This window comes from Xenopus laevis, chromosome 3L, assembly GCF_017654675.1.
Source record: "Xenopus laevis strain J_2021 chromosome 3L, Xenopus_laevis_v10.1, whole genome shotgun sequence".
Lineage (NCBI taxonomy): Eukaryota > Metazoa > Chordata > Amphibia > Anura > Pipidae > Xenopus > Xenopus laevis.
Window position 1 is genome coordinate 84,008,619 of NC_054375.1, and position 20,427 is coordinate 84,029,045.

Here is a 20,427-nt window from a genome sequence, read left to right on the forward strand (position 1 = left end):
GCAGCCTTCCCAAAAACTCTGTTATTTTAATATAATCAGGTTTGGAAACACGGGGTAAATCATCCTATTGCACTGATAGCTCTGTTAAAGTTTTACTGCCTACAGCAGATTTGTGTTACTGATTGTTATGCATATTTAGATTACCTATACTAAAAAGTTTGTTTTACTGTATCTCTCTGTACAGACTATGAACAGACAGATCTTTTTTGAATATTGAATATAATCGATCGAATAGTCCCGACTCGAAAATTCGAATCGAGTTTTCCCTCTGCAAAAAACTTGAATGTCAGGAAGGTAACTAATATATTCAGATGGTTGAAATGAACTCGGCAGGTTTTCGGTGGCGAATATTCGAATTAGAACTATTGGTTAAGGTGATAAATCTCACATTACGAATTAACATTCGATTGGGGGATTAACATTCGAATATGTAAATTTTGACACCAAAAAATTTGAAAATTTTAATTTACTATTCGACCCTTAATAAATTTCGTCTTTGCCATGCATGGCCTTTTATTATGTGACAACACACGTTCCCTTGGCAGCCATACAGTGCTTCATAGCACGTTTGTGTAAAAGAATAGACTGAAGGAGTTTGGGAGGAGATGAGGATGATTTTGGGAACATGACACAGGACAATGGGCTTTTAAGTGCAAAGCAGTATCTATAAGCATTGTCACTAACACCAAAGAAGATCAAGGGAAAAATCTGTTACAGAAATATCATTGTACTTTGATTCCTTAATATTTTTGCTACATGAATACAACTGGATAGAAACAGTTTTGAGCTCTTTTAATGAAACATTCATAACAACCGGATTTCAAGCTAGCTTCTTGCTGCATATATGACATATTCTGATGCCCTAGGGACAAATTCGATTTTTTGCTGTTGTAATACAAAACAACTTTCTCATTCAAAGTATGTTAAGGATCTGTATTGCCTGCCAATTTAATAATCCAAAAAAAATGAACGAAGATGAAAATAACCAGTATTTTTCTTTAAAACAACCCAGCACTTTAACTTAGCACTGTTAGTCTGACAGTCTTTTTGCCAGCTTTTTCAACTTGCCAAGAACGATCATTACTTCTTTCTGGTTCCTCTACATTTATTTCTTGATCTATTTGTACTTGGAATTTCTCATTTGGGCATTCTTCATAATAACTTCTGACATACCTTCCAACAAACCAGCCTTTATATTCCTCAGGTGATTTGCATTCCAGCCCATTGTAATTAACATTATAGTGATGTTTTAGCCAGTAAAATAGGTAATGGATATTGTAATCACACCTCCATGGATTTTCTCTGAGCCATAACTTTTTCAAAAAGTATAAGTCTTCCAGTACACCATAATGAATATTGAAAAGTGTGTTATTTGATAAGTCAAGTTCTTGTAGATTCATTAAGCCTGAAAAAGCAGCTGTGGAAAAAGAAAAGGATTAGTAAAAAGATTTTGTGCACAGTAACATTGTTAATAACATCATGGACTTGTTTGCACTCCTGGCATTTTTTTGTGGCATTTTCTAAGACAAGGTGCAGAAATAAAATGAACATCTTATCCACCTGATCTCTTGCATGTTGTTGCCAAATTTTTAGCTATGAGATTTGTGTATGTGACAGAACACCTGAGTAGTGGATTTAGTTCACCGAATTCAGAATAGTATAACTTCAGTTAATATTGCTCAATCCTTGTGATCTAAAACATGTAGTGATATGAATCTCCAAAATCTCGATTTCACTGACTGAGCTGTCCAGTGGATTCTATTATGTTTGCATGTTATTGTGTACTTGAGATGTCGATCCTAAACCACTATGTGAGGAACACCCAAACACTAAACTTAGGCAGTAGATTTTTTTTCTTGATAAAGTGTCTGAAAGGCCTTTTCTAGTTTGCCTATGGGCTTTTGCAAACACTTCAACTTTTGCAATGTGCTGCTGAAATTTCATTTTTATATATATGTATGACCCTTATGGCAGGCAGAGGTCCTCCAGCCTAGCACCTGGCACCACAAAAATATGTTTGCTCAGATATTTTTGACCCCTCTTTATCTGTTTGGGAGATCTATTTAAAGTGGACCCGTCACCCAGACACAAAAATCTGTATAATAAAAGTCCTTTTCAAATTAAACAAGAAATCCAATTTCTATGTTTTTATTAAAGCATTCATAGCTGTTGTAAACTCATTTAAAAATCTCAGCTGTCAATCAAATATTGTCTGCCCCGCCTCTATGCCTAGGCATAGAGGCGGGGCAGACAATGACTTTCACTTTCCATTCAACACTTCCTACATGTCACTGCTCTCCCCACATTCCCCCGTTCTCTTCATCGTTTAATTGTGTAGTCAGGGCATGGGAATGGACATCAGGTCCCCCATTCTAGTGCACAAACAAGATTCTGAGATGATACAAGGCTTGTCTTAATAACAGTGTCCCCAAAATGGCTCCTGCCTGCTTGTTATAATTATGACTTCCCAGACTGATGGAAACAAGATTCAAATAATTTATATAGTGTAATTAAAGTTCATTTTGCTTGACTAATGTGACAAAATAAGATTTTGAATAATTTTTTTCGGCGACGGGTCCACTTTAAGAAAACTTTGATCAAATTAATTACCTTTTTCATAAAAAGAAAATTTAATTATTTTAGCTGTTAGAAGAATAGAAAGAGACTATAGTTTCATGTAGTTTACACTTTTATATAGTGCCAGTGAACTGAATATTATTATGTCCTTCACTAAAGCCAAGCAACTGTGTGCAACAACTATGTAGCAAATTAGCACAGATCCATGAGCATACGGTAATTAAATATCTGGAAGCATTTAAATATAATTTTAAGGGATTATTTGCCTCTGGTTAAGTGTGATTGTAAAGCCAAAATTTGCATCTCTAATTGGCAAAACTAGATATTGGCCCTGGAAATAAACAATATAGCTATTCAGATTTGGCCAGTGCTTTCACACATAATGTACTGGTGGTCACCAGTACAGCAACAAAACAAAATTAAAAATTGTTGCAATTGTTTACACACAGTGAAGCATTCCTATTCCTTGGAGTCATTTCACCAACCTGCATAAAGGTAAGCATATAGTAAGAGACCAAAATAATATCTAAAATGTGTGCAGGGTCAAGTCTAGATTAAGGAAAAATGTAGCCTTAAAAAAATTAATACAGGGTAGGAAAAGTAGTTTCCCGCTGGTGGTTTTGGTTCCTATGAAATCGATAATCAATATCTACTCTATTGCAATTTTATGAATTATGTTTATATACAGAAGGAAAGTGTTGAGTACAGACTCTTCTCTTTTGTGGGACCCTGTAAATAATAAAAAAAATCTTTTTTTCTAGTATCCACTATTTGATTAAAATGACATGTTGCTTGACTTACCTGGATCTATTAACTCCATTTCATTGCTGCTCAAATTTAGTATTTCAAGATTTGGTGTATCTACAAATGCTTTCGATTGCAGCTGTTTTATCTTATTGTTGGACAAATCAAGTTTTACAATGTCTGGAGCAATATCAGTTGGCACGCTGTGTAAATCTAAAAGGATGGAAAGGATTAATGCTTGTAATTTTGAACAGCACTATTATTATCTTACTGTGTTAACACCCTCATTTACAGCAGAGGACAGTTAATATGCATTTGCAGTATGATTGCAGAACATGTGGAAAATCAGGGACACATATAATGAATATATGTTGCTCTGATGCCCTGATTGCAGACTGATAGCATTATAGTTAAATCTGGTATTATTATTTTATATTCATTCTGAAATGAAATAAATTATTAAACGACTGAAGTTTTTTGCTCTGATGAGTAAGACATGCAAAGTAACCCTATTGCAATCAAGCAACAGTAACCTTTAGAGGTTAACTTCAATTAAAATACTGAATGCTTATGAATTAATATAGGTTGTTAGATGAAGAGTAAACCTTATACCTTTAATAACATTCTCAATTATTCTGCTTGGATTCTCAGTGGGTCCATTTCCTTCTGCCCATCATTATGTAAACCCCTGCTATCACCCAAGGTTGCAACCTTGCTTTGCAAGTGTTAGTCTAGAGACGTCTCACTCCAGTTACATTTAAGCCACTCCTGCTAGCTGTCTCCATCAGCAATATTCTCCACCTTCTACGATACCAAATTAAACATGCAGCTGGGGCACTGCAGTTCAAACACAACTGTAAAGGTGGCCATTGACAAGCGGATCTCTCCCCAATATGCCCACATTGAAGTGGGCAATATCGAGCTGATCAGATGGTGGGACCTAGGGCCCAACGATCGAATCAGAATGAATCCAAAATGGGCGGTTGGATTGCAGGACCGCATAGACGCACAGATGCAGCCGCGATTCGATGGGATTTTTTAACCTGCCCGATCGAGATCTCGCCGACTCAGCCACATATCGATCAGGGAAGCCCGTCGGGTGACTCGGTCTGTCGGCAGCTTTTATCGGCTTTAAGGCAGAGGTGCAAGAATTCCTCCCAAGTAGTCACATAGACAGCTGCCATCCTGAATTCTGTCACTTACTGATATCTGACTGCTTGCTGCCCTGGAAGGAGCTGTGTCAGTACTGCCAGATGAACCTCACAAATTGGAACACTTCCTTGTGCTCCTGGTTACTGGGCATTGCAAGTTGGGGCTTTTACTCTACTGTCTGATAACTTTGAGTTTTGAGATGTAGCATATGAGCATTGATAATTGATTTTTTGATAGGTTTTGAGTTTTGAGGTGTAGAATATACACGATCTAGCAGGAGCAATCAATATGAAGTTTCTTTTTTCATATAAATGCTTATATGATGAGAACTACAACTTATTAGTTTAAATATTCTATATGCATAAATAAATACATTTCCTGTGCATGAAAAAACCTGGAAAAAGTAGTGAAAAAAAAATCGTACAAATTTTTCGGATTTTCCACCTGAAAAACTCCAAAATTGCACAGAACCCAACGCAGATCAAGATATCTTCGGAACTTCTCATTGACTTATATGCAACCTCGGCAGTTCTGAGATGCCAGATTTTTGGATTGGGACTTTGTCCATCCTCTGGGTATAATTAATCCCGAAAAATTTGTGTTCTCTCACTAAAAATGTTTATTTTTTTGGTATTCGGAGTATAATAAATAACCCCCTTAATGTATTGAAAAATATATATATGTCCCACAGTGCCCGCACTCACATTAGAGCAAAGCCAGAAGTGCATGGTCAATTCTTAATCATGTATGGAAAAGCAGGACAAAGTCCAGACACAAGATTCATCAGATTGAGAGGAAACCATGATAGAAGCCATCTAATTTGCTGGAACAATTTTCTCCACTTACCTTAAAAAGGCCTTATACACTGTTTCCAACATGAATTCAATGAAACATACATTTGCCTGTTGCCATAATTATGAAAACTCTGTTTTTGTTTTTAAGCTAAACAGACAGAGCAGAGATATTTCCAAGTTTGGATCTTCACAGTAGCTTATTAGGTTTCCAGCATACCCCCCTGCATAATGTACTCTTGCTAACAAAAATTTACAACAGAATGTAAAGGGAGGGGAATGTTTACTGGTAATCTAATTATATAACTTGCAAGGACCAAACATGGAGTAGTTTCAGTGTCTCTGTTGGCCTTATTTAACTCAAGAAATAGCAATACATTTACAGTACATTCTTCAGGATTAAAACAATAGGCAAAAAGCATGGTCAGCCCAAACACTACTTATTGAACTGCTATTTTAAGATGATTGGTTAATTTAATCCCACCTTCACCTTGTTTCATGTTAAAGTGATACTGGGAATTGAAATCCCTCTGCTTTCTAGAGAATATGTTTACTGACCACTAGTGATGGGCGAATTTGTCCCATTTCGCTTCGCCATGAATTTTGCGAATTTCCCATGAAATTCGTTTAGCGGGTGAAATGTTTGTGAAACGTGAATTTTGCCGCCCGCGACAACTCGCCGGCATTAACTTCGATGCAGGCAACATTGAACACCCATTAAAATCAATGGGCATCAAAATTGGCACAAAACATGCAAATTTGCGGAGAATTCGCACCTGCCAAATAAATTCGCCCATCGCTACTGACCACCATTGAATACACAGAGACTTTCAATATCACAGGCAGGATATCATGGTTTGAATATGTAGCTATATTTTTGACAATTCAAATAGCTTCTATGCCACTTTTTGATTTCTCTTAGCAAAAATTCTGAGCAACTTTCCAATATACATTAATTTAAAAAAAAATCTGCAATTTAGCTGATGGGCAGGTAGGAGACCTCCAATGTTTTCCATATGTGTGAAAGAACCCTGAAGAAGTTGTGACAAGGAACACTAACATGCCAATAAGCCCTTTCACCCAGCAGTAAATGCAGCAAAAGCCTTCTTATACCAGAAGGTAATCACATGCTTGACGTCATAACATTCCCTTAAAAACAAAAGTCAGACATTGTCAACCTTTGTGTATATCTGTATATACACTAATGGGCTTAATTAATACATTAGAATGAAAGAAAAATAAATACAGTAAAGAACAACATACCTTTCCTTTTGCAGTCCAATGTTGCTATCGGGTACAGGTAGGTATGGCAAAGTGATGAGTCTACTAGGGGCCTGGTTACTTTAGGGCCTTGTACGTGCTTTGGTTCCAGCTTATCATCTTGGCATATTAATTCAGGACTCACTGTTTTAAGTTTTAGACCTTTCATTTCTATTGGTGTTTCACATTTGGCATAATTTCCCAAATTTCTGTTGCGTGGAATTTTAAGCAGTGTGACAAGGGATTCCAGCTCACAGTTACAGTCCCAGGGGTTATCATATAGCCGCAAATAACTCAGTAGAGGCATGTGAATGAACACTTCCTCTGATAGCACTTTTATCTTGTTGTGCTGCAGTAACAGCGTTGTAAGTCTCTTTAAACCATAAAATGCCAGATTCTCAATTTTTATTATTTCATTCTGCTGTAAATCCAGGCTTTTTACTTTTTGAAATTTAGAAAATGCATTGTTTTTTAGTATACGGATATGATTTCTTGCCAGCAATATGTGTATGAGATCTTCTGGCCAGGCAGGGAGTACAGATGTCTGCCTCTTCTCTTGGCAGTCCAAGTACTTTTCATTAAGATACATGTACGTTTCACAGGGTAATCCTGGAGCATAGCGTTTAACTGTGCTAGAAGTCTTTTTCGTGCTGTTTGGTTTGTCATTTTCTCTGCTTCTTCTTATCTTTCTACACTCAGATATTTTGCAAAAGCAGAGTAGCATTAGAAGGGTAACCACTCGCATCCTGACATCCAGCAGGCCCTGATTACCCAGTTATGATTAAATATTCTGTGTGTGCAGCTGGGGTGCTTGGAATCCTTGCTCTGGAAGACAAGAGTATAGGAAGATGTATCATGTTTTTGTCATATTAATAGTTAGAGAGCTGTATTAAAATCAAAAATAACAGGAAACTGTCTAACCATTGCTGGTAGAATCCATTAGTGAAATATACAGGATCCTATAAATACATTTAACTTATAACAATCATGCTACAGTTGATGGTCTGGTGGTAATATTTTTTGTCCTTACTTAGAAACACCTCTAGGATAAGGGAAAAGGGATTCAAGCAGAAAACTTGTAATGATCAAACTTTAAATGCAGCTTATTTACTAATGTACCTGGCTGGATTGTAAACATACTGGTAACATAGTAGGTGTGTTTGATTCACTCAGTTGCTACAAAATGCTACTTTTCACATGCAGATATAAGCATCTTCAAATGCAATGACACACTAAGGTACCCAGTTATTGAATGTGTTGACAGTAATATAGTGCCAGAAAAGTATTTAATATTTATGAACACTAAAGTTTTCCTTTAATATACATTTAAATTTGTGGGCTTATTAATGGAGTGCCCACTCCATTCCTTAACTGCATATTTGTAGTTACTAATAAAAGGGGGAGGTGCTATGTAGCTCTCCTTAATTAAGGTGTTTTCAGTAGACCATAGTAACAAATATCTTTTTGCAGTGTTGGTCTGTTCCTGTGTACACATATATCACATGAACTACTGCTGTTGTGTCTGATGCATTAAAATTGGTGCAATAGCCCTTGCATTTTGCAAATGGAGTACAAGTTGTAGCTAGCATGTTCAGAGTACAGGTTGCATTACTTCAGGAGCATGCATTCAAAACAGTGTTTGCGTCCAATTCACTTTGGTAGGTCTGGTGTACCTAGGGTTGCCACCTGGCCGGTATTTTACCGGCCGGGCTGGTAAAAATGGTGGTTGGTCCCATTGTTATTAATAGGCAAAAAAGGCAAATAGATAGGAAGGCCGGTATTTTTTTCCAGAAAAGCTGGCAACCCTAGGTGTACCTGTTGACTCAACTCGCTGTGTGAACCTTGGAGTTACCTCCAGGGTTCCCCAGTGTCAATAGATGCACTTGCACACAATCAGAAGAGGAAGTGCAGGAGCAAATTTGGTTGCAAGTAGGAATTGGATTAAAGATTTTCCATTGCATTTATTATGAATCACCCACAGCTGCAGGCACATTCATAAATGAAATCAATTGACTTATGATCTGTTTCAATGAGACGAGTATCATTAGATCATCTGTGTTTAGACAGATTTCACAATATTTCATTGCTAGAGCAAATATTATTCATTAATGGCAAAATAAATATCTAGTAGATATAATTGGTTCTTGTCAGACCAGCTTTCGGATTGTTCATATAAGGGTACATTATATTTATACCTATTTTCATACTGATTCATATATTTCTTTCTAGGTGAATGTAAAAATCTTCAAGATTTGAATCTTTCAGAGTGTCTAAATTTAAATGTAAGTATTTGTATGTTGGTGTGTTTAAGTGAAAGCCATTGTGCTGAATATACAGACCGCGTACCAAAGTCATACAGAGGAAAGTTAGCCAGTTGAATTTTTGGATTATGTACTACTGCAACGTTATCATTTAATATATAGTTAGATGAAAACTCTGCATATATGATATGTGTATGTAATTGGTCATATACAAAGGTCCTGGATGCAAATGCTGGAGCACTACAGAGCTAAAAATTGCGCCCTAGTGATAATTTTCTAAATATTCACTGCACTCTGTACCTTGCCATACGACAGACAGTAAGGCGGAGCTCCTTAGCACCCTAAGCACCGGCACTCCTTAACTGTCAGAATGACACACAATTTAGGGGGTGGGGGTGGGGTGATGTCGAAGCTACCTGAATAAAGCGCTGCTAAATGCCTGCAATGTTGTATAAGACATGACAAAAACATACCGGTTGATACTTCAAATACTTCTGTGTTCTTTGTAAATAAGGCCCATAACATGTGATTTTGCCTTAACCTTTAGAAAACAAAATTTTTTGCTATTTTGTCTGATGTAAACTGTGTTTATTGATCCAAGGAAAACTGCCAGTGTAGGCCAGCCCTAAGTGTGTTACTTTTTCCATAGCAATTTTTTCAAATAAAATAAATAAATAATATGTATTCTATGTGGGATTGCCAGATGTTATGTTAAACTTGGATTTGCTCTCAGAGAAAAGTTCCTACGTTATGTGATCTACATATGGATTCACTTATTCATTTCAGCAGAATGAGTTGACCTAGGTTGCAGCATAAAAAGCTCTTAAAAGAGAACAAAGGATAATGCTGTCATATTGTAACATACAAACAAAGTAATGTACATGTTAATCAAATTATACAATCATGAAAATTAGTCTGCATGTTAATTTCATTTGTAATGAACTTTACTGGAACAGCTGAGAATAAATTATGAACATGAGTAATGTCTGATTTCTCACTACTGTAAGTTTTTACACCAGATTTCAGATTTTTTTTACCCAGCATACTGCGCAACATCAGCAAAGTGTGGGCATAGGCAACTGTGCTGAGTGATTTTTATGTAGCAAAAGTGGTAGCTCTAGCATTTTAGTACATAGGGGGAAATTTACTAAAGGGCGAAATGGCTAACACTGGCGTAATTTCGCTGGAGTAATTTCGCCAAGGAGATAGACTCTGGCTCAACTTCGCACTCTAACGCCAGGCTAATTTTCGGTCTGGCGAAAGAGCGTTACTACGCAAATTCACAAAGTTTTTGATTTTACTGACCGTTAGCTCTATCGCCAGACTTACCTTCACCACCTCAGACCAGGCGAAGTGCAATAGAGTAGATCGGACTTCCTCAAAAAAAAGTTGAACATTTTTCTAAGTCCCAAAAAACGCTGGTGTTTTTACCTATTTAAAGGGTGATAGACTGAAATAGATTTTTTGGGGTACCCTCCTTCCTCCCTACATTTGCTAACATATGGCACCTAAACTATACTGTGGACACATGTGTAGGGCATTATAACAACTTTATATAACTTTATTAAGGTTCCCTGGCCTTGTGTAGTGTAATGTAATTGCTGCAGCATATACAGCCATTGTACTTTAACTGCACACCATATGCTAATTAGCCAACGCTAGTGTTACTTTCTAACTGCTGAGCGTAATTTCGCTTGCGTAACTTTCACTAGCGTTCGGTACCCTGTTCACAACTTCGGATCTTCGTGAATTAGCATTGTCCAGTCGAATTTACGCCTGGCGAAGTGTTGCGATGTGCACAAAGCCATCGCTGGCGAATTTTCGGCGGTTATTGAATTTGCCCCATAGGGTGTTATTTATCAAAGGTCAAGTTTGTGAGCGTTGGGGGGTTTTCAAATCTCGAGTGAACTCACAACTCTAATGTTTTCTGATTTATGAAAAAGCTTGAATGGGAAAAACTGGAATCAGTGAATTCGGAATGTATTTTCGGTTTCAAGCTATTTCCAGCTTTGAGGTACAATAAATCTTGAAAAATTAATAGTTTTTTTTTTTTAAAGTGAGTTTTTTTAACCCAAAAATTTTTGTTTTGACTGAAAAATACCATTGAAAACTCGAATTTTTCAGGTAACATACAACTCGACCTTTAATAAATAACCCCATAAGTATTTTGCTGGTGTATATACACACAAATTATTGTAATCTGACTTTTTTGTGATTTAGCCCACTGTGTGACTGTTGTCCTACATTGTATATTGTTTTTTGAGATATAACATAGTCTGTACACATATATGGTCATGTCATTTGACTGCTCTAGCTTAAATTGGCAGACCATGAATATGGAGAAATATTTTATAAATAAATGTAGTCACACATGGGAAAAATGTTATAGTCTTATGCCAGGTCATGTATTCAGTAGTAAAGGCCCCATGTATTTCAGTCATTTTTCCCTGAGCTACTCAGACCATCCTGATTTTGAGAATAGATTACAGATCTGCTGGTTCAGTGAACAGTAGATGGTCTCCCTTATGGTTTTTAAGACTTTAGATTGCATAGTCACCCTAAAACATAACTCCTATTCGAGCACTGGCTACAGCCATTAACGAAGAAATGTGAGCAATGTTTTTTTTCTTTTGTTGTGTAACTGTGTCAAAATGTCATTTAACGGCTTAGCACTAGTATAATACTATCTTGGCATTCTTTCACTAGTGGAAATCTAAGTCTAGATCTATTTATGGATTTTGCAGATGTTCTTCCACAAATGACTCATGCCCTCAGCCCTGCACATCTTAGCAGCTTATAGGGTCTGCAACTTGTGATACTGACACAAAATGCCGTCATCTATGTCGATATTTGTGAAAGTTTAAACAGACTGGCACCCAGCACTTGGCACCCTGCTCACTTGGATTATATATATATATATATATATATATATATATATATATATATATATATATATATATATATATATATATATATCTATATACTATATATACAGTCAATGGGGTGGCACACCGCTTGTTAGTTCTATACCTGGGTGCCCGGTAAAAAATATGTAGTGCAGAAATGACCAGCAACACCAGGGTTTCAGTGAAAAAGCAATATATTCACATGTGCATATGTAGCCGAAACATTGGATACACGAATGATGTTTGAATAAAAATATCCGTTTGAAAAAATCTCTGGAGTGCTGGTCCACTTTAAAGGCTGTACATTATACTTGACCGGAGCACCCAGCATAAATCGTGGGAGGAAGAGTGTGGGTAGTATTATACTATTATATATGTAATATATATTTATATTATATATATATATATATATATATATATATATATATATATATATATATATATATATATATATATATATATATATATATATATATATATATATACATGCCCTACATCTGAGCCTGTTATGGTTGCTCAGATTTTAAGTGATACAGGTACTTTCAAATCAAGATCTTACACTGGTGCAGCATTATAAGGATTCTTGTACAGTTTCATAAGAAATTAATATATATAGAAAATGCACTCTATCACATAGACGTAAGATTACAACAGTTCTATCAGAGTTGTTGGTAAAGAGCAAGCAGATGTCATTCATGGGTCTTTTCATACCTATAGGATAAGCTTTCTTATACAAAACAGGACTGCATCTGCTAACAAATACATTTTTTGGTAGTGTTGGTTAGACATATATAATCAATAAATGTATATGAAGCACTTATGCATGTGTTCATTATACATGTATTATATCTGGAATATTAAAATTAAATATTTTAAATACCAAAAATGATTGTTTTGCAACCATTTATGCTAGCTTAGTTGCCATCAAGTAAAGGGTACTTTTTCATTATAATAGAGAAGAAATCAATCAGTCAAAATAAGATTTTTTTGCCTAAACCGTGATTTTGGAGCTTTTAGGTTAATAGGTTTCAGGATAATATATCCATATACATGTGCTGTCCTATTCCATTCAGTCAGTCTGCAGTCAGTGTGGGCCTGGTATTTCTAGTTATTACAAGTATCAGTTATCAGATGTTCTGATCTCGGGTATGTAAAATGCAGGTCAGTTTTTTCTTCTTGGACTCAAAAACCAAGAGAGACCAAAGGATTGTAGAAAATTGAAATCATGCTTGAATTGCTTCTGAGCCATTGGGTCTGCCCTTATTAAGATTTTCGACTCAGAGATGTGGTTCTTTGTGGTACAAGCTGTTAATCGCCTCAGTCATTGCTTGACATGGGTGAAAAAGGCTCTCAAATGTGTATCCGCTTCTTGGAAAAGCCCCTCTAGCCATAAAGGTGTGTTTGGAGTGCAAGCATGTGTGTTTGTGCCTGTCTGTAAGTTCAAAGTTTTCCCCCAAGGCAAAATAATTCTAGTCTTCGATTCAAGTAATGACAGGATGCAAGTTCTATGCTGCTACATTTTTGCACCATAACTGATCCAGATGTCGTGCAGAGGGAAGCAGCGCTTGGTTGTACAGGCACTCGGTGTTAGCACATGTTTCTAAAATATATCTATATAGATAACTGTGTCCTAGTTTTTATCCAAATATGGCTCCCAGCATGCCCATTATTTACTCTGGAGGGAAGCTGGGGGTTAATGTGCTGCAGTGTTACTATCTGGTTATAAGAAAGCACGCAGTACTTGTCTATTTCACTTCTGTTTTCCCTTGCCTTATTCAGGATGAATCAACGAGAATTATTTGTGAAGGATGCCCTGCTTTGCTGTATCTTAACATATCTCACACTGATGTAACCAATGCTACCCTACGAATCGTGTCAAGGTAAATTGTTCTCCCCTTTACTTGTTATTAAAGAATAGTTTCCTGCAATGTGAAGAGTGAGTGGTACGTTATCACCTGGATTTAATTGATATTTCAAATAAACTGTTTAATATTAGACATAGTAAATCCGTTAGTTTGCCAAAGGTAGCATGGCTGCCTCTGGTGGTGATAAAGGAAAATGATCAAGAAAAATCATATAATATCCTCAAATCTACATTACATCACATCTTGTAGCTTTCTTTTGTTAACCAAAGGTACCTATTACTGCAACAAAACGAGGTTGAGGGGAAAGTGTCATATGGAGACACTAAATATTCCTTTAGAAGTTCAGAACTACTTCTTATTGAATGAAAATGGAGAATTATCTAAAATAACTTCTACTTCATAGACTTTAGTGAAGTTTTCTTTAGCTATACCATGAAATAATACTTTGTCATTGAACTGAATACTGTTCAAAAATAGGACTGTAAGTTGAGCTACAGTATACAGAGTTTTAGAGAAGAAGTAGTTATGAGGTGTCTCTGGTGGTTGAATGTGCACAGGATTTAATTTTAAATGAGTTCTTTGTAATGCAGCTCTGGAATATACGAGAGAGGTGTGTTGGCACGGCATTGTGGGAACGCACATTGCATTTTGGCTTGGATATGTACTGGCTCCCCTGGCACAAAAGGAGCTAGTTGAAGCTTTTTGTTTACCATGTGTACTTGCTATATTCATGCAAAATATACAGCTTTTATAAAATCACAGATTTCAACTTTAGTAAATGCATACATCAATCTGTCTCTTTTTGTCATGCAGCAAAAATTATTTGTTATAATGCTTTCCCATCCCTTAATAGAAAATGAAGCCTGTAGAATGTTGTTTTTATTCTATACGACAATGTTCAACAGTGTATTATTATACAAGTCCTAGGAGAATATGTGTTTTTTTCAGTTGGTAAAAAACATGCTTTATTGTGAACTGCTAAGTAAAACATTGGTTTGTGTATCTAAAAGCTACACATTATAATATTGTGCATGTACTGATTTTGCAGATTTACATGTTGTAGTTGCACGGCTATCTTTTATGGTTCTGTTTCTTTCCAGATGTCTTCTAAACCTGCAGTTTTTAAGCTTGGCTTACTGCCGAAAATTTACAGACAAAGGATTACAGTACCTGGGTTCAGGAAAAGGATGCCACAAGCTCATCTACTTAGATCTGTCCGGTTGCACTCAGGTTGGTCCTTTGCTATTCTTTGTCATTCAGAATAAAAGAAAAACCTTGGAACGAGCAACTATGTCTTTCTCTCATGGTGAATCCAAGTAGTACTGGTCCTTCAGGAAACTTCAGCGGTTTTAAATTACAAGCCTGCAGCTGCTTACAGTCTCCTTAGGCACAGCACTATGGTCATTGGCTCCACTCCAGAGCAGTGTCATAGTTATAAACAGCTCGTACTTACTGGATAATGAAAAAAAGACTTCAGCTTTGTAGAACTTTATTTGACTTTGGTTTCGAAGAATGCAATCAAATACATTTGTTCAAATACTAAGAGTATTGTTTGTAATTTATACAAACAGCAGGAGAAAAGATTTCTTAAGATCATTATTCAAAAGATCGATCTATAATTGTACTTTAATTTCCTACAATAATAACAGTGGACTGCACTGACTGAATACTGGTATTAAATTAATTGATCAGAAATTCTTGCTGCAAAATGTGGGCAACCAAATGTGTGAAATACTCTTCTGTAGGTAAGCGCTAGATGCTCTGCTGTATTTTTGCACATACTGGCGTGATTGTGGCAGTTATAATGCTTACCTACAAAAGGGTAGTTTGGGGATTTTGTTCCCGTGTTCAGATGCCCTTGGGAAAATACCTGCTCTACCTTTCTATACAAAGCCAGAAGCAGCTTACGTTTCATGAGAGGCATACTGCACATTACAATGCATTCCAACAGAAAATTACATCATATAGGGAATGATCAGCCCACTCCTTAAATGTTACCTTTAATTTATAAAGGGCAATGTGGAATTTCACTTTAGGCACAAATTGTGTAACTGACCCTTTAAGTGTTTTGTACAGGTTAGTGGCACATTTGAAATATATTACTTAAACTGGTAATATATGCATGATCCAAATAAATAGGGCTTGTACTGACAATAAATACTACCATAGGTGGGTTTTCAATGAGGCTTACACCTGTTTGGCAGTACAAAAAAATCGAGGTAAAAGGAACTTTTCTCTCATCTATCCAAAACCCTTTTGCAGTGCCCAACCTTTGCCTAGCACTTGTGACAAACAGTTGCTGCAATAAATGCTGTGATTGGTGGGTGATTCAATGTATCCAACCTCCTGCCATCCTAGCAAATCAGCATTGTTTATAGCAGCTGATAAGTAAAGATCAGGTACAGTTACAAAATAACAGGCTGCAGGAAGTGTGAGAGAAAATTGCTTCTTTTTTTCCTACAGATACCAGCAGCACTGTGATTTGTCAAGGCAGAAAGGTTTCCTGCCTTTTTCTCTACACAGTGTGGCTAGTATTCATATGAAAAGCAGCGCTCTCAGTCAAAGCAACAACTGAGAAAGGTAGAATTTTTACAATGGGAGAAGGGTGGCATTGATCTCTTGCCATTTAAAAGAAAATCTGGAAAACCAGTGGCAACCCTACTCTAGCCTTGTGGTAGCAGTAGTGCTATTTAGGGTTGCTGACAGGGTAAGGTGAGGTTATTCGTTTACAAGAGAACTCTCTGTTTCATATGTGACAATACTATACACATAGGAGAAGGTATATGAGCAATAATTATCATACCATTGAACTTCCATGTCCCCACATATTGGGATTTCTGGGGCACCTGTCTTCATGGTGCATTAGTTGCTGTTGCCTGGATCAAATTCCAGTGCCTGTTGTGTTTGACTAACCTTTTATCTTATGCTGGACTTGATTGGCAAATTAATCCACCATTTTAGGGGTTTTGTGGAAAAATGTTTTCTCTTTCTAACACCTCAGTTCTTCTGACTATTAGTACCACCTATTTATTTCCCCTTTCAGAAGATGGTTACAGAAATGCTTTTGGAGAATTTCGGCAGATGAAAATTTCTTTTTTATTAGTAGCTAGCAGAATTAGGTTGTGAGTAAAATTATTAATTTAGATGAATTAGATCAGAAGAACTGATAAGTGCAAAATTGCATTTTAAGTCTGTTCTGATACAAGGCATTACAGACTCCAGGGAAATTAGCTTAATGGAAAACTATAGCCCTCAAACAATGTAGGTCTCTAGAAAAAGATATTGCATTAAATAGCTCATATCTCAACCCCTGCTTCATGTAAATAAACCCTTTCATAATAATATACTTTTTTATTAGTATGTGCCATTGGATAATCCTAAATAGAAAATTGCCATTTTAAAAAATAATTTCCACCCCCCGGGATTGTAGGATTCACTGTGCACACAAAAACAATAAAAATCTGTTTTTGTTACCAGGCAGTGTTAAAAAAGAAAACACACCCCATAAATGTTATTGTGTCATAGGACTCTATACAATTCTATATCTGACAAGTAGTCTTGGATACAATATAGATACTTCCTTTTCTTGCATCTTAAATTGAATAATTTCTTCCTGCAAAGCTACAAACAGATGTCCGTAATAATAGAACAGTAGTAAATCCAAAAAAGGATACAACTGCATTTTTTTTCTTTTATTATGTCTGGATGGTGATTTTGTATTTACATTTGTTTGGGTATGGTTTGGGATCTTTGAGTTTCAGTATTTGGTGGAAATCTGGTGTGCGTATACAGTGGTTATAGAATATGTAAAGACTATGTATTGTTATTTAAGGACTAATTTCCATAATCCAGATGAGGACACAGAAAGTAAAAGTACCACATGACTGCCTACAGTCGCAAGTAATAACTCTCAGAGCCAGACTGGCTCACTGGGATACCAGGGGAAATCCTGGTGGGCCCCAATTCTGTTGGGCCCTGCTGCCTACCCACATGCTAGCCACCGGCATGCAACTTCAGAAAGACTCAAAAAAAATTAGATATAGCTATGCATTCCACTGTGGTACGCAAGGCCATTTTGAATTTTTTTTTCTTTTGAGAAAATCCGGTGCAGTACAGAATGAATGCATGCAGGGTGGAGGGATTTCAGTGTGGTTTAGTGGGCCCTTGACTCGGGTACCTGATGGGCCCTGGGTACCCCGGTCTGACACTGATTCCCTTTTTCTCTCACAGCTAAGAGTGTGTTCTCATATGTATCCTAGTAAGCAAAACTATGCTGTGAACAATGCTGCAGATGAGTTAGGATAAGTTACGGTAGTCATGAATGGCCTGAAGCCATCAGATATTCTTGAATTAAGAGCAGTCAGATATTGCCTAGAAGCAGTGTCAGACAGGCACACCAGGTCACCAGAAGATATCCCTATGGACCCCTGTCTTTTTACACTCTGCTGCCTATCCTGGGTGTGTGAAGGGCCAGTGTGGCATCAAGGTACCTTGTCCTGGTGGACCCCACTGCCCATTTGGGGTATGTGGTGAAAGTGGGACCAGTTTCAAAGGAAGGGCAGAGGTAAAATGGAGCAGAGAATAGCATAAGGGGAATGGGAAACATCAAGCAAATGGCACATTTGGGGCAGATGTTTGCGAAGAAAAAAAGGGGACCTAGTTCCAACACTGGTAGGTGATTGCCAGGGGTTTGCATCACATTGTTGCTGGCCAGGGCAGTGGGCCCATGAGATCAGGTTCTTCAGTGGGCCTCTGGTATCCCAGCTCGACACTACCTTGATGCCTATCTGTCAGACATGAGATGAGTTTTGAAGTGATTTTTCAAGTGATTTGTAAATCCTGCCTTTGCAACTGTTAGGTGTACCTAACTAGGGTTTTCTGTTTCTGGAGCCTTAAAGCCAATACAAAGACAGTTTTCACACCATCCAGCCAATGTGAGATGTCTCATGTTTTTTAGTTAAGTACAGTTGCTGCTAACAATACTATTTCAGTTAAATTTAAATAAATGACCAACATTTTAGTTTATAATTTGTATGCTTATATTACAAAAGGCATGAAAAATCAGTGCCAAGAACAAACTGGCAGCAGTATTTCTTGGAGACAGCAATATTTTGTTTGGAAAGCAACTCTGCTGGCTGACGCCCAGTGGCTTAATTTGCTTTTCATACACTCACTACAGTAATGTGTTTGTCAGTATAATTCTGCTGAAAAATAGGAATCTTGTTCCATAATAGTAGACCGACTTCATCACTTATAAATATATATGTATATATATTTGTAATACCAGTAACAAATTAGTTAAATAGAAATGGTTGTAGTAATTTTAATTTAGGGGTAATTGTAAGTACCTGCTCAGTATGCTCCTGACACACTTTTGGAAGCTAAAAGTTATAACAATATTTTATGTCCAAATTATTTATTTTTTAATATTTTTTTTTTTAACTATTTGCCTTCTGATTTATTCCAGCTTTGAAATGGGGGTCACTTACCCCATCGAAAAACAAATGCTTTGTAAAGCTACAGATTTATAATTATTGCTGCTTTTTAATATTGATCTTTCTATTCAGGTCCTCTCCTATTTGTATTTCAGTCTCAGATTCAAATGAATACATGTTGCTAGGGCAGTTTGGACCTAGCAACCAGATTGCTGAAATTGCAAACTAGAGAGCAGCTGAATAAAAAGCCAACTAACTCAAAAACCACAAATAATAATGAAATGAAATTGTCTCATAATATCACTCTCTACATCATACTAAAAGTTAAGAGAGAAACAAACCATTAAATGCCTTATGCACTCACTTAGGTGGGGTATTGCCCTGGTGCTAACAGAATGTATAAATAAAAATTGAAAGAAACTGTTGCACAAAACAGGGTCTTACAAAAAAATTATAGCATTTTATTTAATCAATGTTTCGACCCTCACAGGGGTGTTTATCAAGATACTGAAAATCACAGTCAATGAGCTATAAATAGACAGACTCACCAAGTCACGCCCAATCACCACCCCCACCAAGTGAAAAAAGTCCAAAAGACCAGGCATAGCCTTCCCAGCATGCTCCATTGTCCCAAGTCAAAACCTAGAAGTGAAACATATTTTTTTTCATAAAAAGCCATGTTACAATGTAGCAAACAAGATAAGAACAATAAATATGTATCAAACATTAAAAATACTCCATAAACGGCTATTTAAGAATGATACAAAAGAACAATATGGGGGGACCCCTTGGGGAAATGGTATTCAAAGCCTGCATCCAGAAAGTTTCCTTTGTAGCAACAATTTAGACCAATCTCCTCCTCTTTTAAGTTTAGTTACAATATCAATACCGAAATGTGGGTGTGCCATGTCCCTTTTCAAGATAATGTTTATACAGGGCAATATCGCTTCTACCTGTATCAAATGCTGCCCATAGTGATGAGTGGTGGTTTCCCATCCGCTCCCTCAGGCTATTCTGTGTTTTCTCCACATACATAAGACCACATGGACATTTGATCATATAAACAACATGGGTACTTGTATATGTAATGCGATGTTTAATAGAAATAGAATGTGGATGTTTAAAAACCAGACCGGTTATCATATTTCGACATGTGGTACAGCCAGAGCATTTATAGCGTTGGGGGTCAGAGGGCATCAGAATTTCTCTCAGATTTATCCCTCTGCTGTATCCCCATAGGGATTTTTGGGTAAAGTTTTATCACTGCCCAGCATTTGCCAGTTTTGATACACTATATCCCGTATGGGTTTAGATGCCACTGTATATTGTAATTACAAATCTTTCCATTTTTTGTCCTTTTCTATGGATTTATTTACATTATTTTCAGCACGAATTAGGGCCTGATCTAGTAACCCATATTTATACACAGGTTCATG

General features: G+C 36.7%; 2 protein-coding genes across 2 annotated transcripts in view; one reads left to right on the top strand and one right to left on the bottom strand.

Annotated features, from left to right (window-relative positions):
* fbxl13.L (F-box and leucine-rich repeat protein 13 L homeolog) overlaps positions 1-20,427 on the top strand; it is a 75,131-nt gene that overhangs the window by 25,696 nt on the left and 29,008 nt on the right. The window contains exons 10-12 of the mRNA XM_018252677.2: positions 8,754-8,806; positions 13,471-13,571; positions 14,657-14,786. Coding sequence (XP_018108166.1) covers positions 8,754-8,806; positions 13,471-13,571; positions 14,657-14,786 — 284 coding nt within the window. The remainder of the gene's footprint in view (positions 1-8,753; positions 8,807-13,470; positions 13,572-14,656; positions 14,787-20,427) is intronic.
* Positions 778-14,904, bottom strand: lrrc17.L (leucine rich repeat containing 17 L homeolog). The gene is made up of 4 exons (XM_018252678.2): positions 14,727-14,904; positions 6,528-7,349; positions 3,379-3,534; positions 778-1,417 (listed from the first exon to the last, which is right to left on the bottom strand). Exons 2-4 carry the CDS (start codon positions 7,267-7,269, stop codon positions 1,017-1,019), a joined length of 1,299 nt encoding a protein of 432 aa, XP_018108167.1. The 5' UTR covers positions 7,270-7,349; positions 14,727-14,904; the 3' UTR covers positions 778-1,016.

What these genes read in the sequence shown, in the direction of transcription:
- lrrc17.L (XM_018252678.2), bottom strand. Translation starts at nt 7,269, where the DNA reads ATGCGAGTGGTTACCCTTCTAATGCTACTCTGCTTTTGCAAAATATCT. An exon ending in ATTGGACTGCAAAAGGAAAG is followed by an intron (nt 3,535 to 6,527) that starts GTATGTTGTTCT and finishes CCATCCTTTTAG; the next exon opens with ATTTACACAGCGTGCCAACT. An exon ending in AATGGAGTTAATAGATCCAG is followed by an intron (nt 1,418 to 3,378) that starts GTAAGTCAAGCA and finishes CTTTTTCCACAG; the next exon opens with CTGCTTTTTCAGGCTTAATG.